This window comes from Oryctolagus cuniculus, chromosome 19 (assembly GCF_051225735.1).
Source record: "Oryctolagus cuniculus isolate XC-2025 breed Fujian yellow rabbit chromosome 19, ASM5122573v1, whole genome shotgun sequence".
Lineage (NCBI taxonomy): Eukaryota > Metazoa > Chordata > Mammalia > Lagomorpha > Leporidae > Oryctolagus > Oryctolagus cuniculus.
Genome location: NC_142885.1, coordinates 48,694,271 through 48,721,109, shown reverse-complemented (window position 1 = coordinate 48,721,109; position 26,839 = coordinate 48,694,271). Strand labels below are relative to the sequence as shown.

The 26,839-nt window shown below is 40.2% G+C and overlaps 1 protein-coding gene and 1 pseudogene across 1 annotated transcript; one reads left to right on the top strand and one right to left on the bottom strand.

The window, feature by feature from the left end:
* The first annotated feature begins 8,545 nt into the window (after nucleotides 1-8,545).
* Nucleotides 8,546-9,252, top strand: LOC149120583 (ras-related protein Rab-23-like; annotated as a pseudogene).
* Nucleotides 9,253-24,632: 15,380 nt separating this feature from the next.
* On the bottom strand, nucleotides 24,633-25,568 carry ORYCUNV1R1662 (vomeronasal 1 receptor oryCunV1R1662). Its single transcript, NM_001167355.1, has one exon. The coding sequence runs from the start codon at nucleotides 25,566-25,568 to the stop codon at nucleotides 24,633-24,635; it is 936 nt and encodes a 311-aa protein (NP_001160827.1).
* Nucleotides 25,569-26,839: the final 1,271 nt, after the last annotated feature.

Here is a 26,839-nt window from a genome sequence, read left to right as displayed (position 1 = left end):
AGTACATGGAACAATCTCCAAAATATTCAAAAAAGTCATTAGTGTTTTTTTAATCTTAAGCCCAGGGCAATAGTATATTATTTCATAATTGATAAAATGATATTGTAAAATATTTTTCTAATAAGATTTCATATTTCAAATTAGCCATTACTGTGCAAATCTTAAAACAATAAGGCATTGTTATCTCTAACTGTCCATGCACTGAGTAGTGCAACAGGATCAATATAATATGGGGTAATTTATGTTGATATTAGCAGTTATTAATTGTAGCTGGAGCTACAATTATTTGAAGGCTTGACAGAGCTGGAGTTCCAAGATGACAACACGGAGCTGAAGTTGATTCTGATTCTTGCTTGAGGCTCAGTTGGAACCTCTAAACAGTTATCGATTGAATATTCCTTTGATATGTGAGGTGAACATGGAAGATGGTTTTTAGGAGGGACTATGTGCGAGTGAGTGCTATTCCAAGAAGATTGATGGAAGCCCTAAGTTTTCTTATGGGCCAGCCTCGATAGTCTCAGAGCCTCACTTTTGCTACATTTCATTGCTTAGGTACATCAAAGGTACAAGTTCACATGAAAGCAGAGATGAGTTGGATACCACTTCTCAACAAAAAGACAAACAGGGAATTTAAAACCATCTTTAATCTACTTCACTTGTGATGGTTTTCCTTGTAACTGTGATTATTAAAAAAAGTTTTCTAAAAAAACTGTATATATGAAAAAAGTATCAGTCATTTGATCTCCTGATCATCTAGCCAAATGGGAGCTGCCCGGTCATTCTAAGAGAGTAACTACATATTGCTAACCCAGAAAAAAGGCCAAAATTCAAACTCTGAAGTAGTTTCTACTATCCTAAATGCATGTTGCTTTCATTTGTCACAGTCATCATCATTATATTAATTCTTATTCAAAATCTTAACAACCTTGTGGCATTGAAATTACCATCTTCTTTGGGGCTGGTGCTGTAACACATCAGGTTAAATCCCTGGCCTGAAGTGCTGGCATCCCATATAGGTGCCGATTCTAGTCCCAGATGCTCCTCTTCTGATCCAGCTCTCTGCTGTGGCCTGGGAAAGCAGTAGAAGATGGCCCAGGTGCCTTGGCCTTTGCACCCACGTGTGAGACCTGGAAGAAGCTCCTGGCTCCTGGCTTTGGATTGGCGCAGATCTGGCTGTTGCAGCCATCTTGGAGCGAACCAATGGATGGAAGACCTCTCTCTGTGTCTCTACCTCTCTCTCTAACTCTGTCTTTCAAATAAATAAAATAAAATCTTTTTAAAAAAGAAATTACCATTTGCAGTTTTTCTGGTCAAGGAAAGAAAATAATAGAAGCTAAATGGCTTGATGAAATGGCTAATAAATTGAGAAGATAAAATTTTGTTTAAAATGCAGCACTTAAATAAATAAGAAAAATAAAATTTATGTGTCCTTTCAATAATTTTAACTTATGAAGTCATTTTGTAATCTTAAATGAATAATAAAAGCTTAGAGCAAGAATAAAATTAAGCATGCATTTTAAGTAACTTCAATAAATCATTACTATGCAGTTTATTATATTGTTTTACTTTCATAGAATTTTTTTGAGAAATGATTACAATTTGCAATAGAAAATTGTATGTCATTTAATCTTTTTTATTTAATTTAATTTTTGCAAAACCACAATTTCAATCCATTCTGTAATCACAGGCTTAAAGCACCAGTAAGCATAATACTCAACAAGTGAAAAGTTGGAAGATCACAGTTCCACATGAACTAGGGTTAAACACAACAATAAAATCACAAGATGACCATTTCATTCATACACTTTGTTGTAGTCTGTATTAACTACCACATATCAGAGAAAGCATGATATTTGTCTTGTTACATTTAAATTAGGAATAGCAAAACATTGTGCATTTTTTTTCAAAGAACTAACAAAATTCAAGTACTGAAACATACTGGGTTAAAATAACCCACCACTAACCTGCATATATAATTTGTTTGTTGGTGTTCAATGCTAAATTATTCCCCCTCAAAATCCAACTCTATGTCCAACATAGGAAATTTATAAAATAACTATATGTGAAAGAGTGAATATCCTCATTCTAAGTTGATATCTCAGTGGAATGATTGGCAGAACATTACCAAATCATTAAATAAAGGTAAATTTTAATTACAGATAAGATCACTCAGTAGTTGTCTCTCAAAAAATAGAATTTTAAGGAGCCACTGAGCAAGAACATGCAGGAGAATCATCTTTCTCTTAAAATGGAGGCCTGTATTGTGCATGCTAATTAAATTATGATTTTTTCATTTTAAAAGTACAGACATCCTACTGGCCCTAATGATACATTGTATTATGTGGAATATGAAATATTATTCTGCTTCAGGAGGTAAAAGGAATTCAAATGAATCTCTGGAAACTAGAATGTCAACACAAATAGTCATCTGAAACATCCATGACTATCATATTTCAGTAAACTATTTTACATTGTCATTAGCATATGTGACATTTGCATATACTGAACTCACTAAAAATGTAATGTCATTACGTATTTCCCTTTATTACTGGAAAAATTCAACTGCATTTGTGTTAAGTTATTTTATCTCAGAGATTTTATTTAAATTACACATAACTTTTGATAATGACCAAAAGTAAAAAGAGGAAAGTATTCTATAAACAACTAGGTAGACATTATGCAGCAAATCTATTTATTTAAAAGTCATTCTGAAATTAAAATATCCCTTTATGACTTCCTGGGCTTTCTAGATCAGTTTCATAGCCCATGTAGGCTTTAAGCAACCATAGCATGTTGCCTAATGGTGTTAGTGGGAAATCATTTCTTCTAATTAAATATGGATGTTGATTTAAAGTGTAAGAAACAAGACAAAAATCTGTGTTCCCTTTCCAAACTCATAATTTCTCTATTTTCACACTACTGAATCATTGACAGTACTCAGGATTCTAACACAGATGCACATTAATTATCTGTATCCTAATTACAAGGGTACCCATATAAGTGCTCAACCATTCAGTACATATTGTTTTTCTCAGCTCACAAAGTCCCAGTCCCAGGGACATATGTTGGAAGCCCACCACTTGGCAACATTAATTGAACCCTATTAATGCATAAAATTTAAGAAAAGTGAAGCTATTAAGAAAAATCTCTCTTTCATGTATCCACTAAATCCACAGTGTACAAGATCATTTTTGTAGTGCTCTGTATTGGCTATCAGACAATGCAACTGCTCAGATTGTTAATTCTCAGGCATACCACAATAGGATTAGAATCGAATCCTGGTGGTTAAATTAACTAGGCTAATTTCACATTCTGGAAGTTAAACACAGTGGAAGTTATCTGTAGAAGCAAATCTAAATAGAATGCTTGGCCAGGAAGTCTCAAAATAACTGTATTTAAGCTCAGAAACACCTAATCACTGCACACCTGATTTGTCTACTTAGAAAAATTTTTAATTTTAATATCTTTGCTTGGAAAATGTTTCTTTAATAGTATATTTTACATTGGAAATAGTGTATTTTTCATGTCAGATATGGTTTCTCTATTCATGTCTTACAGTGGTTTGAATATTTATTATGTAATCCCATCCTCAAACCCTGGACTGACAATGATACAATTTGACCGAGCCAGTGATTTTAAGTTTATCTCCAGATCCATACATGAACCTCACCTTTAAACCAATTAATCTATTTGCTATGCTGCCTACATGGCACCACAATTGGTACACAGATGCTGCTATGGACACCTAAAGAGCTCCATCTCAGTTTTTAAAATACATCTCAAATTGTTGTGCTGCTAATATTTCTTTTCTCAGGGCACTTTGAAACCAGGTTTTCTTCAAACACTGATTAAAAAAATATTAGGTATTCCCCATGTGACTAGTCACCATACATAGAAAGTTGTGTCAGATGAAATGAAAAACAAGTAAAATAGAGTACTTCACAGTTGAGTGAAGACAAATCAGTAGACATTTAAAAGCACAATGTATTAAGTTAAAGAAAATGAACAGAAATAAGTGGTGGGAGATCTGGTGGAGATGGAAGGAGAGTTGGACTCCTTAAGCATATGCCATTCTGACTCATTTGCTATTTACCATGACCTGCCAAATATGGCTACATGTATTTCTATTAATCTATGTTTTACTGTAACTGAATTGCATTATATCTATATTAGCATCAGATTTCATATTATAAATCATTATTTAAACATTTATTGGTTTAACAATTGACACTCTTATTTATGATGTCAGTAATCACCCAAGGCTCTTGTCATGAGCTGCCAAGGCTATGGGAGCCTCTTGAGTTCGCCAACTGCGATCTTATTTAGACAGAGCCATACAACAACAGGAGTCACTGTGTACTTAGTCCCCATGTAGGATCTCTGTCCTAAATGTGTTGTATTATGTGAATTAATGGCATAGCTAGTACTTATACAGTACTTGATACTTTGTGTTTCTGTGTGGGTGCAAACTGTTGAAATCTTTACTTAATATATACTAAATTGATCTTCTGTATATAAAGATAATTCGGCCAGTGCTGCGGCTAAATAGGCTAATCCTCCACCTTGTAGCGCTGGCACACCGGGTTCTAGTCCTGGTCGGGGCGCCGGATTCTGTCCCAGTTGCCCCTCTTCCAGGCCAGCTCTCTGCTGTGGCCCAGGAGTGCAGTGGAGGATGGCCCAAGTGCTTGGGCCCTGCACCCCATGGGAGACCAGGAGAAGCACCTGGCTCCTGGCTTTGGATCAGCGCAGTGTGCCAGCTGCAGCACGCCATCCAGGGTGACCATTGGAGGGTGAACCAACGGCAAAAGGAAGACCTTTCTCTCTGTCTCTCTCTCTCTCATTGTCCACTCTGCCTGTCAAAAAAAAAAAAAGATAATTGAAAATGAATCTTGATGTGAATGGAATGGGAGAGGGAGTGGGAGATGGGATGGTTGCAGGTGGGAGGGAAGTTATGGGGGGGAAGCCGGTATGATCCAAAAGTTGTACTTTGGAAATTTATATTTATTAAATAAAAGTTAAAAAAATTTATTGACACAAAACAGGCTGAAAGTCTAAGAACATGACTACTTATGTTAAATTGTCATTTGACAAAGTAAATAAATATTTTGATAATAAAACACATTATTCACAAATTCCAGTTTTCTATTTTAGTCCTATAAACCTAAATGTGTCTCAACAACTTTACATACTGTTCATGTTGCAATAAAAAATAAAAAGATATATGTAGTGCTTTTGATTCTTCATCTTTGATATTTGGATACATCCTGTACCATTGATTAAATATATGTGAATATTGCTTAAATGATTAAGTATATGAAATATCACTTTTCTTAGATTTAGCTCAGTGAATCAGATTATAATTTTGTATATTATACATGTGTTGCAAAATAATCCCATCTTACTCCGAATATGAATTAAGACAGATGTTGTTTTAATGTGTTTTTAATTTTTTAGGGCCATTAAATATAAAAGTAATGAAAACATTAAAATAAAATATTTGTTGTGTATTATGAAATGTGATGAAACTACTGAGATTGCATGCAAATTCCTCCTAAAATATACTGTAGTTTCTGTCCAGTCACAATTTTATTTGCCAATTTAAGTTACTCAGTATCAACTTCTGTCCTAAAGGAAGGTCAATGGAGTACAACAAGACAATGAGAGAGAAATACTGAAAGTGAGGGACAGAAAAGAATTAACATTTTACTAAAGTGTATTATAATTGTTCTCATTATCAAAGTAATTAATCTCTTACTGTGCCTATAATTTAATTTTACCACAGATGTGTATATATAGGGCTCTGTACTATCTGAAGTTTCAGGCACCTACTTTGGGTCTTGGAATTTTCCCCTGCAGATAAGGGAAACAATGTCCTATTTAAAAACAGATCACAGAAACCTGGGAGGGAAAGGTGATGACATGAGTTACAAAATGTACAAAATATGTATTTCTATTATTCTGGACCCCTGATCCTTCAGAGTTAATGAAGACTAGAGAAATGTACACATTGGATTCCATAAATCCCATATGTGCTTAAAACCTGTGTTCTAACTTTGCACACAGTTTATCAGTTCCTTATCATATCAACAAAAATTGGTTCTAAGTATCATTTCTTCTATCAAGAGGAGATATTCAAAGACTATAGGCAGAAAATAAATTCATAATACGATTTTGGTAGATAAATCAATATAAATCTAGATATTGAGCTATAGAATTTAAAACAGGTGTTTAAGTATTTTAACTATATTAATTTAATAGTTGAGACCTCATGATACGTGGAATGAATTTTAAAGAAATAGGATAAAATAATAACTTGTATATTGCTTTAAAACATATTATATTAGTATCTATTAATAGCTAAAACACCAATCTGCATAGAGAGATAACTTCTCCTATCAAAGGAAAGTCTAGGCCCTGACGAATCTGTAACTGAATTCCAGAAAACTTTTAAAGAGGAACTAACTCCAATACATTTCAAATCATTCCCAAATATTGAACAAGATGGAGCTCTGTCAAATTCTTTTGTCAAAGTCATCTTCCATTGCTATATATAAAGCAGTGGAAGATGACCCAAGTGCTTGGGCCCCTGCACTCATGTGGGAGACCCGTAAGAAGCCCCGTCTCCTGTCTTGGGATGGGCTCAGCTCTGGCCATTGAGGCCACTTGGGGAGTGTACCAGCAGATGGAAGACTTCTTCTCTGTTTCTGCCTCTCTCTGTAACTCTACTCCTTAAATAAATAAATAAAAATATTTTAAAAAATTGCATGAAGATACAACACAGTTGCCTTAATTGTGTTAAGGATTGTTCTCTTAAAGCCAATTTTCTTAGAATTCTCATCATTTTTTCTTTCTAAATACCCCAAGATTAACAGTCTACTTCTAAGGCCAGTGCCGCAGCTCAATAGGCTAATCCTCTGCCTAGCAGCGCCAGCACACCGGGTTCTAGTCCTGGTCGGGGCGCTGGATTCTGTCCCAGTTACCCCTCTTCCAGGCCAGCTCTCTGCTGTGGCCCGGGAGTGCAGTGGAGGATGGCCCAAGTGCTTGGGCCCTGCACCCCATGAGAGACCAGGAAAAGCACCTGGCTCCTGCCATTGGGTCAGCGCGGTGCACTGGCCGCAGTGTGCTGCCCACGGCGGCCATTGGAGGGTGAACCAATGGCAAAGGAAGACCTTTCTCTCTCTCTCTCTCTCACTGTCCACTCTGCCTGTAAAAAAAAGGCTACTTCTATATTTTTAGAATCCTTGTGGACACTGTCCCCTAGGGTCTTGTTGTGTAGGAAAATGACTTTCCTGTTCAAATACTTGGGGCACCCCTACAATAACAAGATGGGCTTGGCCTCAGGCTCCAGCCAGGAAGTAAGTGAAGTATGGGGAAAGCACGACCATGGTTTCTTTAGCTCTTTTCTTAAGAGGAAGAAAAAGTTGAGTAGTTTATACTTCAATCCCTACATGGTGAGCTCTGGGCTGCACATGACAGCATGTGGCATCCAATACCCTCTATGAGGCAATTTCTTTCCCAGAACAGTGGTTCTCAGTGCCACTGCATGTTGGAATGAGAACAGAAGGCACTGACATCTCTGGTCCCACTAGAGATACTGCTTCAATGACATTGCAGACTCACAGGGCCAGGGCAGGGTCCTGTCTGTGGCCATGAAGCAATGTGTGTCCAGCAGGAACTGGGGTGAGATCTTCACCCTGATCTCAGAGTTGGAAAGTGTAAACAAGGAGAAGTCATGCCGCCTCCTCTCCCGGTGTGGGACCTACTGCTTCTGATTGTCAGCTGTAGGGTCACAGGGGGACAGATAGCAGCTATCTCAGAATCACTGTTGGTCTTTAGAGGTTTTCCCAGAGTCACACAGGACAGGGAAATCCTTTGGGATCACACACATTTCTGCAGGGCTAACCACAGGTGACATGACCACACCTCTTTCCTAGGAAGTGGAAGGATGTTGCTGAGGGATAGAGATGGGTATCTCTATCTCTAGTGGAAAATGCCTCTAATCAACTTAGGTGATTTACACTTAGGTGGTAACCGTGCAAAAACTGCAGTGGGGCTCCCCTACCTTCTAGCTGTGAAACATCTCTAAACATAAGTTTTTGTTTGCCTGAAGCTATATAAGGAGGCTGATGAGCGTTAGCGACAGCTTTCCTACTCATCACATGCAGTTATGAGACTCCAACTAAAAACTACAGTGAGGTCACATGCACTGCAGCGCAGCAAGTCCACAGATGAGGGGAGTCCAGTCTCTGCGCCCCGCCACTGCCGGTGGAGCCAGCAGCTGCTGAGCCTGCTCCTTCTGAGCCTTGGCCATTAGTAAAGCTCATTTAAAAAATCACAGTCCTTTTTAATAGAGTGAAATCGGGTGCTAGCCAGCTGTGTGGCCCCTACGGGGGACCTGGGGCATTGGGAGGCAGCAGAGGTTGCGCTGCGACCAGGAGGAGCCGGTCGCGCTGGGCTGCGGGTCCATGGCTGGGAAGATGATCTGAGAGAGAAGACCTGATTACCTGTCATTAGAGTTGCTACAAAAACCATTTCAACTCCAAACATGTTGGAGGAAGATATGGAAGTGGCCGTCAAGATGGTGGTTGTAGGGAATGGAACAGTTGGAAAGTCAAGTATGATTCAGCAATATTGCAAATGCATTTTTATAAAAGACTACAAGAAAACCTTGGAGTTGATTTTTTGGAGCAACAAATCCAAGTTATTGATGAAGATGTCAGATTGATGTTATGGGATACTGCTGGTCAAAAGGAATTTGATACAATAATGAATGCCTATTATCCAGGAGCCCAGACTTGTGTGCTTATATTTTCTACTACAGACAGGGAATCTTTTGAAACAATTTCCAGTTGGAGAGAGAAAGTCGGAGCTGAAGTTGGGGATATATGAACTGTACTTGTAAAAAATAAGATTGATTTCTTGGATGATTCTTGTACAAAGAATGAGGCAAAAAGGCTGAAGTTAAGATTCTACAGAACATCAGTGAAAGATCTAAATGTGAATGATGTTTTTAAATATTTGCTGAAAAATACTTCAAAAACTCAAACAACACATAACTGAGGATCCAGAACTAATGCATTCAAGTAGTAACAAAATTGGGGTCTTTAATACCTATGGTGGCAGTTACTCCAGTCAGAACGTAAGTACCCTGAATGGTGGCGATGTCATCAATCCAACAAAAGACCCAACAAATACAACAAAAAATGGGCCAAGAAAAACAGAAATCCTTTCAGCAGCTGTAGCATACCCTAAAAAGTTTTAAATAAGATGCGAGCTGAATGATCTTGTGCAGTTCAGCAAGAAACACATCCAGCTGTAATGTTATGGTACAAGATTTTTAGCAGACTTTGCACCTAATGGCTCTCTGAAAACTGACAGACTTAACTATTGCTCTGCAATGCTTTTCAGAATGTAGAGTGAGACCTCTGGTGAAAAAATGAATGCCCTGTGGATGTATTTAATTTTTTTCACATTAACCGAAGCATTTCCTGTTTTTGAAACAATTCTTTAAGCAGGTTTTGCTGAATTTTAGATATTGGAAAACATAAATGCCTAAATATATTGGTACAGATTTTAACACTGTGGATCAAGGAAAGATAGTAAGCATTCTTTTTCTGAAATTGGTCATAATAGCTTTTCTGGAAAATAGTATTGGATTTGAATACTTAGAAAAATTACTAAAAGGTAAACCCTAATCTTGCCAGACTGTACGAGTATGTAGTTGGCTATGTCACTTGTGCAATATCTGTGTAATGTAGAGAGTGGAGGTATGCATGCATATACCTGTTACTGGAGTAGACTGAAGGTATATGCAGAGTGTAAGGAAACAGATTCTAAAACCATTTACACATTATGTATATGTAAGTTTTTATTTTCTTTTTTTTCTTCAAAGACCATCACAACTTTAATTATGTAAAATTTTAGTAATTATTTACTGAACCATACTATTCTCAGACTTTTTTATATGTGTAACTTATAGAAACTTTAAAAAAGACGATATGTTGAATAAATAGAAGACTATATTTTGAGATGTATAGTTGAATTTCATTATAATGCCATAGATTTTTTAAACATTCTTTTCTAAAAATAGTAACATTCTTTTCTCATGAACATTTATGCATTTCACAATATTACATTGCTACCTTTATGTATTTATCATATGAAATAACACTCATTGTAATAATTTTAGTAGTATGCACTTTAGTGCATTCGGGCTACTATGACAAAATGACATATATTATGGGGCTTATAAATAACAATTTATCTCTTGCCATCTGGAAACAAGGAAGTCTAAGATCAAAATGGAGGCAGAGTTTGCATCTAGTGAGGGTCCATTCCCTCATAGGTACTGCCTCCTGGTCTCCCATGTGGGTGCACACTGCACTCCTGGGCCACAGCAGAGAGCTGGACTGGAAGAGGAGCAACCGGGACAGAATCCAGTGCCCTGACCGTGACTAGAACCTGGGATGCCGGCACCACAGGCAGAGGATTAGCCTAGTGAGCCGCGGCGCTGGACTTACTAATGCCATCTGAAGTGTTGTACTCTTTCAGTGCAAGATACTGTACATTGTTTACATTCTTTTCAAAACTTTGAAATTGTTATTGGTGACCTGCTGAAGTGCTCCCAGTGTATCATTAGTGTGCCTGTTTATCTGAAAACAAAATGAACTGATGGGGTGTGCATTTGTCTTGTACTGCACAGTCATCCACTGAACAGGTAGACTTGCTCAATTTTAACTATTACTAATATCATGTGTACTGTTATCATTCATTAGGTTTCCCTTACAAGAGAATTTATTTGCTAACAAAAACTATCTAAAGCCACAGTGGACTCTGAAATATCATTCACCACACACCTGGGTAACTGGATGGTTTGGCCATAATAATCTATGAAGTAGTGCTCCTTTTCTTCTGTTTAATTCATTTATAGCTGGATGTTAGTAAATGATCTTTTAAAAATAAACGGAGTAAAAAGAAAACTGAATTCTTTCTATATTTGTGTTACTAATAAATAACGCTTTTTGTAAATTGGGAATGGAAAACCACCTGTATGTATTGCAGTTATACCCTAAACTTAATCTAAAAATACTACTTGATAAAAATTTCATGAAAGATGAATTTTAATAATAAAAATGCATTCAAAGCTAAAAAAAGAAACTATAGTGAAAGTACTTGCACAAAGTCATACATGCAAGAAGGTGAGAGCAGTCACTACCTCTTATGCTTCAACCCCAGCCCCTCCATGGGGGGAGAATTGAGGGAAATATAGGTAGGAAGGAAAGAAATAGGAATGGACCTGTAATCTATGAAGGTGAGCAGGGGGCTGAGGCATGGCCTGGCACCCCCCAAGAGCCCATATATTGGGCCTGTGATTATTGACTGGAAAAAAATTTTTTTTTCCAATTTAATTTGGTGTGGTAGGTGTTTTCCATGGACATTTCTGTCTTCCCTGAATACTGCATAAATCATTGAAACTGCTGGCCTATCTCATCTGCTTTTAGGGAAACTGGGGGAGATACTTGGGTCTTTCTCCAGACTTGGCCTGAAGCCATCAGGGCTGTAGGGAACTTCCAGTGAAAGCTGAGTGGATGTGATGGAAGGGGATAACCCCCTGGGGAATTAAAAGAGGGCCCCAGAATCTGGTCCCCTTTATGCTCCCTTTCCTCTTAGAGGGTGCTCTTGCCAGCTCCTTTGGATCTCCCTGTAAAGGGAGAAAGTGCCCTTCCCTGTCAAGCGGCTCTTAGGGGCTGCTTTTGACTTTGGGCTTCTGCAGTCACCTGTTCCCTGGACGGACACTCTTCTTGCTCTGCTCACAGTAGTGAGAAGGTACAGACCCAGGAGTCTGGACCCTATAGGAAGTCAGGGTCATGTAAGAAAAACAAGGTATTTCTGGATCCTGGTCTTTTAGCAGCTCGGTAAGCATCATACCAGGTATTTGCTTATTTGGGTGGAAAAACCCTAACTGCCTCCCGTAGAGAAAGAGAGTAGCAAGTAAGGGTGGGGGACCCAGTTCCTTTTGTCACTAGCCAGCAGCCTGCTGATGTGTGTCATTCAACATGTCCCACTCAGAATGGCAGTTAACATTTCATCATTAAAGAACTATTCCTCTGGGTTCTCCTTTCCTTCCTTTTATTTCAAGATTGGGATCTGGAGTATTAAGGTTGCTCACACAAATGTCCTGGGAGGGGCTGACTCATTTAGACTTCTGTTAGCCACTAACACCTTAGTGTGAGTGTCTTCACCAATTTGTCTACTGAGACTCCAGGAATTCTAAAGCAAGGGTGGTGGGCAGAGGTGGAAAAGGGAGCATTGGGTGGGGAGGGACAGGACATTTCTGAGCTCAGTCCCTTCCTGGCCCCAGAGCACAGCAGCACCTGCGTCCTGGTGGGGGCACTGGGACACTCCAGCTCCTTCCTGCCAAGGCCAGACCACCATTCAGCTTTTTAAAACTTTTTTTAAAGATTTATAACTGAGCAACAAAGGGGAAACCTGTTGAAGTGAAATGGACACTATGAGAAACAGTGACTTGATCAGCTCTTGTCCTGACTGTTGATGTACAATGTAATACTTTATCCATGTTAGTAATTTTTTTTTGTTCTAGTACTATTGGTTGAACTCTGTAATTAACACACAATTATTTTTAGGTGTTTAAATTTTAACTGAAAAGTGATCCCTGTTAGGAATTTGGAAAACATTATGCTGAGTGAAATAAGCCAGTCCCAAAGGGACAAATATCATATGTTCTCCCTGATCAATGACAACTAACCGAGCACCAAAAAGGAAACCTGTTAAAGTGAAATGAACACTGAGAAACGGTGACTTGATCAGCCTGAATGTTGATGAACAACTTAATACGTTATCCCTCTTAGTATTTTTTGTTTGTTCTATTTAATACTTTAGGTTGAATACTATAATCAATACACAGTTATTCTTAAGTGTTGAAACTTAACTGAAAAGTGATTGCTGGTAAATATAAGAGTGGGAATAAGAGAGGGAAGAGATGTGCAATTTGGGACAGGCTCAAGCTGACTTGCCCCAAACGGTAGAGTTAGAAACATACCAGGGGATTCCAATTCAATCCCATCAAGGTGGCATGTACCAATGCCATCTCACTAGTCCCAGTGATCAATTTCTTTTCACAATTGATCATAATGATAGGACTAAGAGCCAAAGGGATCACATAAACAAGACTAGTGTCTGCTAATACTTACTGATAGAATAAAAAAGGGAGAGAATGATCCAACATGGGAAGCGAGATACACAGCAGACTCATAGAAGGGCAGATGTCCTAAACAGCACTCTGGTCTCAGAATCAGCCCTTAAGGCATGCGGATCCGGCTGAAAAGCCCATGAGAGTATTTCAGGCATGGAAAGCCAAAACACTCTGGCAAAAAAAACAAAAACAAAAACAAACAAACAAACAAAGAAACAAAAAAAAACACCTAAATGAAAGATCTCCGTGAGTGAGATCCCAGTGGAAAGAACAGGTCATCAAAGAAGGAGGTACCTTTCTCTGAAGGGAGGAGAGAACTTCCATTCTGACTATGACCTTGCCTAAATATGATCAGAGTTGGTGAACTCAAGGGGCTTCGGCTTCCATAGCCTTGGAAACTCATGACAAGAGCCTAGGGTGATTACTGATGCCATAAACAAGAGTGTCAATTTGTTAAGTCAACAACAGGAGTCACTGTGCACTTACTCCTCATATAGGATCTCTGTCCTTAATGTGCTGTACATTGAGATTTAATGCTATAACGAGTACTCAAACAGTATTTTTCACTTTGTGTTTCTATGTGGGTGCAAACTTTGAAGTCTTTACTTAATATATATATATTAAGTATATATATATATATATATATATATATAAAGAGAATTTATTTCATTTATTAATTTGAAAGGCAAAGTTACAGAGAGGCAGAGGCAGAGAAAGAGAGAGAGTTCTTCCATCCACTGCCTCCCTCCCCAAATGGCTGCAATGGACAGAGATGTGCTGATCCAAAGCCAAGAGCTTCTTCTGGGTCTCCCACATGGGTGCAGGGGCCCAAGGATCTGGGTCATCTTTCACTGCCTCCCCAGGCCATAGCAGAGGGCGGTTAGGAACCAGCGCCCATATGGGATGCCAGCAATATGGGTGGTGGCTTTACCCACTATGCCACAGCCCTGGCCTCACCATTCAGCATTATTTTTTTTTCCTAGCCCAAAGGCAACACACTCTTTCTATACAGCCTTACTGCTGTGCAGTGTCTGAGCTGTTTCTACCAGCTGTTGGTTTCTGAAAGGCTGCTTCTAGCAAAGGACAGAGGTCTGAAATGAGTTATCTGAGGGGAGGAAAAGATGAAATCCAGAGGAGAAAATGCTTACTGTCCCAGGGATAACACTCCCATCCCAGAGACCCAGAGGCAAGTTAGCCTTTGTAATGTTTGCAAGCAAAGCTTTCATAAGGATCAGTAACCCAAGCAGCCACTCCCTGCATACAGTGGTTCATATTGTTCCGGGGAGGGAGAAGGCGGGAGAAGAACCCAGACAGAAGAGGGCAGGGACTCGAGCCAGGCAGGTGACTTGTCCAGGGTGAAGGGGTGGGAATAGAAACCTGGGTGGTGGGCTGAAAGGCCTAAGAGAGCAGTGCCATATCTGAGCGGGCATATGGACACTGAAGGTTTTGGCTTAGGATGGGGTGGGCAACCTCATGCTGGTTTCCATCACTCCCTGGTATGTGGTGTGAGCAGACTGTGACTTGGACCCCCAGGGGCTGCTGAGGTCTGTGTGTAGGTAGAAGAGACAACAAAGGAATGACAGAGGGCAGAGGCAAGGGCAGAGAAACCTCTGGGCTCCACTCTGGATACACGGTGTTTCCCAAGCAAAGGCTGGGAGGTCGCCTTTTCATAGTCTTGGCTCAGCTCCTAAAGGTACTCTCTGGGTAATCAGCCAGCATGTTTCCAGTGACTCATGGATGATTTAAGCCGCTTGACAGAGTGGCTGACACACATCAGTGCACTGGGCTTGTTCTGGCACTCATTCACACTGCACCAAGCTGGGCTGCCGCTGAGAGTCTCAGAGGCAAACAGGACGGCCTCAGAGAATAGCCAAGGCCATGCACTTACTGTAGAGGTCAGGTTCGTCCAGGATCTCGGACTTGATGATCTCTTCTATGATGCCCTCCAGCGTGACAATGCCTATCACCTCACAGAAGTGGTCTCCTTCCCCCTCATTATTCACCCACTGGGCAATGGCCAAGTGTGACTTTCCCAGAGAACAAAATCATCATGAAATATCTGGACATTTGCAGAGCTCTGTCTTCCCTTGTGAGAAAAGGATACGAAATTGCTGGCTGACCAGTGTTAGGACTGAACTCATCCTAGAAACCCCTAAAATATGAACTTTGTATGCCAACTCTTATAAATGTGAACCTCATTTAAAAAAATACAGTTCTGTGTCATTTAATGCTGGGGACTTGTTCTGGGAAATGCATTGTTAAGTGATTTCTTCACTGTGCTAACCTCATGGAGTGTACTTGCACAAACCAAGATGGCTACATCACTAGGTGATATAATCTCACAGGATCATGGTCACATATGATGTTGTACTTGACCAAACTACTGAATTGTGGCACATAACTGTATTTTAAATTTTAATTGATACATAATAGTTGTATGTATGTATGGGGTAAAAGGTCACTTCCATGCACATATACAAAAGGTAAGTGGCATAGTCATGGTAAGCCTAGTGACTGGGGGACAGTCATCCCACCAATGTCCAGGAAGATTAGCAAAGACGTTCAGCAGCGGACCTGTCAGTCTCAGCTGATTCGACTCCACCCTTCCCCTCACTGGCCTTTCAGGTCCTCTCCAGCTGCAGCCCTGGACATGGTAAGCAGAGAGAAGACATTCTCACTGTACCTTTTCAGAATTCCTGATTCACAGGGCCTGTGAGCAGAAGCAATTGGCTTTTTCATGCTTCTAGGTTTTGTGTTTGCTAGCAACAATGGTAATTAGAACAACTAGCATCCATCTACTGTGGAGCTCAGTGACCAGGTGGATTTGTGAAGAGGCTCAGTAAGCTACACTGTGTCATGGACAGTTATTTCATTTTTATTGCTTGATAACTTAATGAAAACAGTACACATTTACTGAGTTTTTACTATATGCCAGGCACTATTGAGAGCACGTTATAGGTGTCAATTTATTTAATCCTCACCACAATGCTGGAGGTAAATATTATTGCTATTCCCATCTTACAGATGGCAGAACTGAGACACAAAATGGTTAAGTAACATGCCAAAAGTTACATAGGCTGTAAGTGGCAGGGCCTGATTACAAAGCCAGGCAGCTGGATACAGTGCTAACATGGGGACTGAATTTTATCTAACCGTCCTGCTTCTTGTCAGGTTGTTTCTTTCTGCTATATGGTCACATTTCATGGTCCTGTCTCTGAAACTAAAACAAGGATAACTTTTCCTTGGAGAAAATCTGGAGTACTGACTCAGATGTTATTCTTGCCAAAAAAAAGGGAGGGGGGAATATGTGTTTTATCAATGCTGCTCTTTCAAGCTTTGCTTAGCCTCTGCTAAAAATACAAGATCAGAGGAGCAATCACTTTGCTGGAGGCATAATTAACCATTAAAATTTAAACACATGAAATTCTGTATCAAAAATTCCTGAAATCACAAGATGGTCACCTCTTGTAATTTTTTTGCTGAAATTAAATGGAAAATATGGGAATTTTATAACCTCAGAATTGTCTCTAACTTCTTTCCCACCTTCAACTTAATCTGACCTACTTCTACACTGAGTGATCATATCCAGCCCTCCTCAAAAGCTCTCCAAGGCTCCCTAGTGCCTGCAGAGTCAAGTCCAAACCCATTATTTTGATGTTATCAAAACTGTCCAATGTGGCTATTCTCCGACTTTCTAACTGCTTGCCCCATTATATCCATTATCCCTCCTAAGCTTCACATCCGAGTCACGGCACCATTATGTCGCTCCCCCTCTTCGTGGAGGAACGACACAGGACCCTGCGCTGTTCTTTTGTCTGCTCGGCCCTTCCCGGGTTTGCTGCTGGTTCTTCCCGGGTTGGCTGCCGTCCTTCCACCTCCATGGAAGGGCGGTGCCCCCTGCCACTTTCCCCACTTCCGCAGGGGAGCGGCACACCACTGGCCGGCTCTCTCGGGGGCTGCTCAGGTGTTCTTTCAGGTGTTCCCCTTAGATGTTCCTCATGCATGTTGTCTCTCTCCTCCTTTATAGTCCTCTTCCACCAATCCCAACTCTGCTACCCACAAGCCGAGTACGCTGCTCTCCTCCAATCAGGAGCAGGTCCTGCAGTTTATTGGTTGAACTGGAGGCAGCTGCGTAGAAGCTGTTTACTCCTCTCTCAGCGCCATATTGTGGGAGAGCAGATGCATAGAATAAGTCTTAATTCGAGTAACTTAGTCTAGTCCGAGTTGCTCCCCACAATCCATGATATACTCCAGGGGTGCCAGGTTCCCTCCACTTCCTCAGTTGCCACCATGGACACTTTCTAAGTCTTTGCCCACAGCGTTTCCTTCCCAACCACATGTCAGCTGGCCTTTTCAGTTCAGCTCAGATGTCAGCTCCTCCAGAAAGCTCTCCCAGGTCTGCCCCACTCTGAATTGGAATCAATCTCTTCTTTTTTTTTATTTTTTTTATTTTATTTTTTTATTTTGACAGGCAGAGTGGACAGTGAGAGAGAGAGACAGAGAGAAAGGTCTTCCTTTGCCATTGGTTCACCCTCCAATGGCCGCCGCGGCCGGCGTGCTGCGGCCGGCGCAGCGCGCTGATCCGATGGCAGGAGCCAGGAGCCAGGTGCTTTTCCTGGTCTCCCATGGGGTGCAGGGCCCAAGCACCTGGGCCATCCTCCACTGCACTCCCTGGCCACAGCAGAGGGCTGGCCTGGAAGAGGGGCAACCGGGACAGAATCCGGCGCCCTGACCGGGACTAGAACCCGGTGTGCCGGCGCCGCTAGGCGGAGGATTAGCCTAGTGAGCCGCGGCGCCGGTCGGAATCAATCTCTTCTTGCCATGTGGCCTTAATCCTTTACTAAATCCATTATAGCATTGACCACAATTTGTTGTTATTCAAGACATTTTTTGGAATCTTTAATAATGGTAGGGATAATTAAGTAATAAAACAAGACTAGTACTCATGAGAAGGGTTTAAGAACTTTCATTCTGACATAATTTTAAGAATTTATCTGAAAGAGTTACAGAGAGAGAAAAAGAAACCCACACAGAGATATCTCCCATCTGCTGGTTGATAGCATAGATTTTTTTCTAAAGATTTATTTATTTATTTGAAAGAGTTACACAGAGAGAGAAGGAGAGGCAGGGAGAGAGAGAGAGAGAGAGAGAGGTCTTCAATCTGCTGGTTTACCCCCAATTGGCTGCAATGGCCCGAGATGCACTGATCTGAAGCCAGGAGCTTCTTCTGGGTCTCCCACGAGGGTGCAGTGGCCCATGGACTTGGGCCATCTTCAACTGTTTTCCCAGGCCATAGCAGAGAGCACCCACATGGGATGCCAGCGCTTCAGGCAGTGGCTTCCTTCATTATGCCACAGCGCCAGCCCAGATAGCACAGATATTTACAACAACCAGGGTGGGCCAGGACCAGAGTCAGGTGTGGTTGATTCCAGCAGTTAGCCTGAGCCCAGGCACATTTCTCCCCTCCCCTGCCTTCTGCCAATCAGATAAACTGCTCCTGAGTGTGGCCCAGGCCCACCTGGAAAGCTACCACCAAGCTGATTGGAGAGGCATATTGTCACCAGTGTTGATTCTATCCTATAGTTAGTGTTCCCCTGAGTTAGTTATGAACCCTTCTCCCTGCCCTTTAAAAAGTGGATGTGGCTGTGAATAAATTCAGACATGTTCACGAAACCTCTCTGGTGTTCCTTGTGGGAAGGACACTGTCGCCCTGCTCTCCCACACGGTGTGGCTTTGCAGGACAAGCCTCAGTCAGGAACTGGAGATTCAATTCAAATCTCCTACATAAGTGAAAGAAACCAAACTGCTTGAGCCATTACTTCTGTTTCCCATGGTCTACAGTCACAAAAAGGGGAAGTGAGATGGAGCTGGAAACTGAACCCACTCAGATATAGAACCTGTGAGTTCTTGCACAAATATTGTAAACATTTTGATTATTATGAGGATAACAATTTTATGTAGTACATAGATACATTTCCAAGAATATAATACCTGTTTCCCTCCTGCCCTCACCTTTCTTTATTTTCCTTTTATTTTTTGCAATAGTATATTTTATTTTACTTTATAATCCACTAAATAAAGACTACAACAAGTGAAAAATAGACCACTGTTCCACATGAGTAAAGGACCATAAACAATAAACAAATCTAATTATCACTTTCATGCATATACATGAACATTTTTGCACTCTGCAGATTAGCTATCACAAATCAGAGAAAATGTATGATATTTGTCTTTTTGGGTCTGGCTTATTTCACTAAAGGTAATGGTCTCCAGGTGAATGCATTTTGTTGCAAAAGACAGGATTTCATTATTTTTATGGCCAAGTAGTATTCCATCATGTGTGTATACCACGTTGTCCCATTCGTCATTTGATGGACACCTCAGTTAATTCTGTATCATAGCTAATGTAAATTGAGCTGCTATACACATGGGAGAACAACTATTTCCTTTATATGCTGATTTTATTTCTTTTTGGTATTTTCCCATGAGTGGGATGGCTGGGTAACATGGTAGATCTACTTTTATATTCCTGAGGAATTTCCATACTGTCTTCCATAACAGTTATTCCAGTTTATATTCTCACCAATAGTAAATTAGCATGCCTTTTCCTCCATATTCTCACCACCATTCATTACTTTTTGACTTGAATGATCACCATTCTAAATGGGATGAGGTAAAACTTCCTTTTTGCTTTTAATTGAATTTCCCTGATGGCTAATGATCCTGAGCATTTTTTCATGTGTCTGTTGGCCATTTGTATTTCAATGCCCGCTCATGTTCAGCATTTTATATAGGATCTTGGAATCCTTACTTAGTTCTTAACCGCTAGAACAAATTTTGACACATAATTGCTTTCTATCAGTTTTAGAAGTTGCTTTCAATTCTTGTTTAGGGTTTAATCTTAAATGGGTTATAGGCTTACCCCGATGTCTTTTCTGTTAAGATGATTATATGAAAATTTTATTTAGTTTTACTAACCTGGTATGTTATATGCATTGTTTTTCAGACACTAGACATGCAATATACAAATGTACTTCGTAAAATTTATGAAAATGTAATTAAAAGATAAGTGCAATTTGATGTGAGACTTTTGAAATTCATGTCTGGGTTTCTCATAATGTAGATTTTCATGAACTTTTTGAAGAGTCCTCATATATGCAATTTCATATTATCTCTAATGAAAGTTTTTAATTAATTAGTATCTTTCTATGTTATATGTCCATTAGTAGATTTCATCATGAGTGCATTTAGATTTTTTTATCATTATAGTTTTTTTTAGTAATTTGTAGTTTGCTATGTCTAAACTATCATGGAATCTGATGTATTAAAAATAGTGTGAAAGCTGGCCGGCGCCGCGGCTCACTAGGCTAATCCTCCGCCTAGCGGCGCCGGCACACCGGGTTCTAGTCCCGGTCGGGGCGCCGGATTCTGTCCCGGTTGCCCCTCTTCCAGGCCAGCTCTCTGCTGTGGCCAGGGAGTGCAGTGGAGGATGGCCCAAGTGCTTGGGCCCTGCACCCCATGGGAGACCAGGAAAAGCACCTGGCTCCTGGCTCCTGCCATCGGATCAGCGCGGTGCGCCAGCCGCAGCGCGCCGGCCGCGGCGGCCATTGGAGGGTGAACCAACGGCAAAGGAAGACCTTTCTCTCTGTCTCTCTCTCTCACTGTCCACTCTCCCTGTCAAAAAAAAAATAGTGTGAAAGCTGGCACCACGGCTCACTAGGCTAATCCTCCGCCTTGCGGCACTGGCACACCGGGTTCTAGTCCCAGTTGGGGCACCGGAATCTGTCCCGGTTGCCCCTCTTCCAGGCCAGCTCTCTGCTGTGGCCAAGGAGTGCAGTGGAGGATGGCCCAAGTACTTGGGCCCTGTACCCCATGGGAGACCAGGATAAGTACCTGGCTCCTGCCATCGGATCAGCGGGGTGCGCCGGCCGCGGCGGCCATTGGAAGGTGAACCAACGGCAAAAAGGAAGACCTTTCTCTCTGTCTCTCTTTCTCTCACTGTCCACTCTGCCTGTCAAAAAAAAAATAGTGTGAGAGAATGAGGCATCAGGAAATTTGTGAATACCATCTTTTCAGTCTATTCTGATGTAGGAAGGAACAGATAAATATGACTTCTCTGCAATGCTTCTCAGATTTGTATGAAACAAATGAGACATTCTGTGTAATGTAAATAATAAATTGTTTCATCTAACTGGGTTTTATCAAGATATCAAACTGAGCCTACATAATATTTTGTCAAAATTTACATAATGAAATGTTTAGTAAGAAAAAATAAGTAACACTGTAACTGAAGAATGATATGACTACATGGCAATTTCATGACTCTGCTTAATACTAATTTATCAGATACAGTATATCATTTGCATATCTATTTTTGTGTATACCTGTTTTTAATATATAACATGAAAGAGTGCACATGATAGCACAGTGGGATAAGTCACCACCTGGGACACTGACATCCCACAACAGAATGCCTAGGATTAAGTCCTGCCTTGGCTTTTGATCCATATTCCTGCTAATGCATACCTTAGGATGTAACAAGTAGGAAACTTGGGTGGGATTCTAACTCGTGTCCTCAGCCTGGCCCAACCCCAATTGTTTTGTGCATTTGAACCAGCAGATAGAAGGTGTCCCCCTCCTCTTTTTCCACTAAATAAACTTTTAAATGTTAAAACAATCAAAATATGAATAACATGAAGAATCATGGAAACAGTAGATTAGAACATTTAGAATTGTAGGTAACATAAAAATTATCATAAAATTTAGTGTACTAGTATATAATAGATACAGAAACAAAATGAAAAATGAATGTAATTTAAAAACTGACAGGTTAGTATGATAGAAAACATTTTGAAGAGCAAAATAAAGTGAACATTACTTCCCGGTTGGCGCCGTGGCTCAATAGGCTAATCCTCCACCTTGTGGCGCTGGCACACCGGGTTCTAGTCCCGGTTGGGGTGCTGGATTCTGTCCCGGTTGCCCCTCTTCCAGGCCAGCTCTCTGCTATGGCCCGGGAAGTGTAGTGGAGGATGGCCCAAGTGCTTGGGCCCTGCACCCGCATGAAACACCTGGCTCCTGCCTTCGGATCAGCGCGATGTGCCAACCGCAGCACACCGACTGCGGCGGCCATTGGAGGGTGAACCAACGGCAAAAGGAAGACCTTTCTCTCTGTCTCTCTCAAAAGGAAGACCTCTCTCTCTCTCTCTCACTGTCTAACTCTGCCTGTCAAAAAAAAAGGAAAAGAAATAGAAGTGCAAGGTAGAAATTACAATGATTGGAGTCAAAACTTGAATCCAATTAAGTAATTCAACTATTTAAAAAAACTCTAAAGAATGGAAAAATATTAGTTATCACCATATTCTAGTGCTCTCCAATAATATAATAGATTATAACTTCATATAATTATGTGAAATATAAGATTATTTATCAGAAAGTAATGACAAATAACAATCTACAAAAGTTATAAATATATGGTATATTTCCTGGGCATGAAATATTCTCAGATGAGAAACCCATTATTTCTGTTATTTTTCATGAGAGCCTATTGTTTTCCTCAAACCATGTGAAATACTCTATTCGTGTATGCATTTAGTACCTATGAAACAACATGTACATGTTCCCAAACTCTTGTAACACATCTAAATATACTCAAAAAGTTATAAAAATCCTTAAATCCAAGAGGAACGTGGGATAACTTTTCAATAAGAAACATAAACCGATAGAATGAAAGAAAAAAATCAACTGAGATACAAGTGCTGACCCTAGGACACTGGCTGACCACTTGAGCCTCAAAGCTGTGTGAGTTCTACAACATTCCCTCTGGACAACTGGAAGAAACAAGGAATTATGCCAACTAGAGACTTTCCAAGGACTGAGAGACATCTAATGAGATAATCAAATTGAAAATAATGAAGCATACACAAAACTAAGCCACCAGAATGAAGGTTATCAGAAATTCAATATAGGAATCGTATTTCAAAACTTGAAGTAGAAAATGAAAGCATTAATGATGAAAATGAGGTGTAATAACAGTAAAGAACAAAGAACTTCATTGGGAAAATAAGAAAATAAAACAAATATTTGAAAAATGCAACAAGCAATATACAATGCACAGTTTAAACATTAAATTAAACTCAAATGATCAGAGTGTTAATGAATTGAAAGACCGAGCTTCCAAACTGTTTTAAAGAATGACTATATGGGGCCGGCGCCGCGGCTCACTAGGCCAATCCTCCGCCTAGCGGCGCCAGCACACCGGGTTCTAGTCCCGGTTGGGGCGCCGGATTCTGTTCCAGTTGCCCCTCTTCCAGGCCAGCTCTCTGCTGTGGCCAGGGAGTGCAGTGGAGGATGGCCCAGGTGCTTGGGCCCTGCACCCCATGGGAGACCAGGAAAAGCACTTGGCTCCTGGCTCCTGCCATCGGATCAGCGCAGTGTGCTGGCCGCAGCGCGCCAGCCGCGGCGGCCATTGGAGGGTGAACCAACGGCAAAGGAAGACCTTTCTCTCTGTCTCTCTCTCTCACTGTCCACTCTGCCTGTCAAAAAATAAAAAAAAAAAAGAATGACTATATGATAGAAAAATCAAATGTAGTCATGGTAGTCATGTGATAATTAGAATGATAAGGAATAAAGCCCATTTATTTGGATCATAAGATTAGAGAATTTGTAAAATTATGAAAGATGTAATCCAATAAAAATAATTTATAAATGCCTAACATAGTATATCAGACATGATACTCCTTACATCATTTCATTATATTAAAAAGCTTAAAAATAAAAATGCTCATACATAAATCAGAATCATATTTAGTAAATCTGTGTATGCATTTAGTGTACATGTACCTATGAAAAAACATGTACATGTTCCCAAACTATTTTAAGAATGTAAGAATGCATGGAGGAAAATACTTGCAACTTAAATGCAATGACAGCAAAATCTCCACAACCTTTATTTTAAAAAACACACAAAAAGGAGAGAAGTATAATTCCATAGAGATTTATTGACTCCCATAGGAACATATTTCATTAGAATAATTTTCATCATGTGTGAAATATCTATTTTAAGAGAATTGTAAAAATTTATATTTTCTATTTTTACTTTATCTGAAAGGCATAGGGTGAGAAAAAGAGGGGAGAGATGGAGAAAGAGAGAGAGAGATATCCCTCATCTGATTTTTTCTTCAAAGGCCAGCAACAGCAGGGTACAGAAAGCTCAACCCAGGATTCTAGATCTTCATATGTTTCTCCTATGTGGGTGGCAGCAACCTATGTACTTAAACCAGCTCCTGCTGCCATCTAGGATATGCATTTATACAAAGCATAACCAGAAGCACAGGTGGTATTCAAACCCAAATGGGGTGTGGGCATCTGAAGCAGCATCTGTGCTACATGTTCACCCAAATACCACTCTGTTTTTTACTCAGTTTGTTAAAATTCGAAGCTTTGCCATGGTATGTTTTGAAAAAATATTAATTATCCTTTTACTTGAACTGATTAGTATCAATGGACTGACAGTGGCATAGGCATTGACCACAACACCCTGTACACCCAGGATAACTGAGTCATATGACCACAGTATCAGGGAGGAGAATGAGATGATGAAGTCCACCCAGTACATGACCACAAAGAAACTCACCAGCAGCAGGATGGTCTGGGTGGCCCTTTTCTCTGGGGAGAATCTTGGGGAGAGGCTGGTGTTGTGAAGGTGCTGGGACCTCCTCTGATGCCTGAGTAAGAGGATCACCATGTACACACTTGAGAGCAGCATGACTCCCACCAGGAAGACATCCCTGGATGTTAACACTGTGAAGATCAAACTCCTGATGCTAGGGCTTATGGAGTAATATGAACAATATTTAGTGAGAACCATCAGATTGGTTTGGGTCACATTGGAAGATGCCACAGTGTGGAAGATTGTGCTAGTGCTGAAACACAAACAGAGAAACCATAATGAAAGAAATAAATAGAAGATGAAATGTGTGGATTTATACTTGAACTGTGCCAACCAGGAGGTGCTGGAGCTGATGGTGATGGCCTGGATGATGCTCAGGAGGCAGGTGGTGCAGATGGAGAGGCTCCTCATCACCCTGATTAGGTAGAACAAAGCCTTACACTTGAAGTCATTGAAAAAATTCAGGGACTCAAACAGGTCTGGAGACCTCAAAAACAGCACAGTAAGAAGCATCACTGTGTGTACAAGGGCCAGGTGACAAGTGATTATGTCAGTGAGCTTTGGCTTGTGACACTGCGGGCGTGTGAAGATGTGGAAGAGGAGGAAATTGTTGGATGAGATTCCAATGCCAGCTTGGCAGAGAATACAGTTATTAATAGCCACATGAGCAGAAAGTGTGCTCATCTTATTAACAGTTAGGAAACACAGGCATGCCTGAAAAGAAAACAAATACAGTAGGTCTCATAGGATCAGTAAGTATTACTCTGCATACTAGAAATCCACTTTTTGTGTTAGCTTCCCATCTTCAGAATGGTCTCAGATTTCTGTTATTTTCAGTTTCCATACCAGAGATTCTTTATGTGAAGTCTTCAATTCAGTAGAGTACTGTGAAATCACTGCTTTCAGTTAGAAAGAGAAAAACAAAGCATGGGCAATATAATTAGATACTGAATTTTGATCAGCATTAACACATGTTTATTGCTAACAAAATTGTGGAACATTCTTCCATGCTTTAAAAGACTCTTAGATACTCAAAAATTAAGATCATTCTTTTCAGGCCTTAATAAATATATTTTTACAATGTTAAGATTTCACTATTACATTACCATGCTATTACATGGAATGTAGGGAAAACAAGGTTATCTAGTTAATTTAATCTGGAGGTTTCTTTCCATGTCATGAAGCTATAACAGAAAAATTATATAACATAAATATATTTTCTCACAGTTCCAGAGGCTAGAAAATCCTTGATCGAGGTTCTGTCATTTGATATGTGTATTCTAGCTGTTTTCTCCCATAGTAAAAAGTTAAGGGGCCATAAAGCAAGGAAGTACACATGCCTTTTTAAAATTACACCAACCATACCCATGAAGGTGTGGCCTTTGTGATCTGATCACCTCTGAATTATGTCACCTCTTAATACTGCTTAAATTGCAATTAAATTTCAGCATGAGTTTCAGAGGGGACATTTAACCCATAATAATGTGATAAAATGTTTACTTGTATGATGCTGAGAAAACTGAAAATTACCACATTCCTTCCATTTTCTAAGACCAATGAGTGTGTGATTGTTTTCAAGGACACTTGTATAACTGTAGGCCCATCATTATAAGCATTCAGGTATATTGGGAAGTTTTGTTCTTAGTTAATATTAGAGATTCATAGTTGAATTAGAAAAAAACCTATAAATCCGAATGAAATGTCTGTGTTTATAATGGGGAAACCATAGAGTCTGTTATACGTTTGATACTCTTTTACCAAAAGCTACACTTACTAAAATATTTGTGTATGTGAACTGCCAGGGTCATACAACCTGTTGCTACCACGAAGAAGTTGTGCATTCTCAGAAAACTTGGTTTGATCTCAGGTTAGACCAGGAGAAGCACCAATATCATGTTGACTTAAAGGCACAAACATAATGATTCCCAGATTTTAAGAGTACCTCTTGAGTGTTA

Excerpts from the sequence above, each read along its gene's own strand:
- ORYCUNV1R1662 (NM_001167355.1), bottom strand. The coding sequence starts at position 25,568 with ATGAGCACACTTTCTGCTCATGTGGCTATTAATAACTGTATTCTCTGC.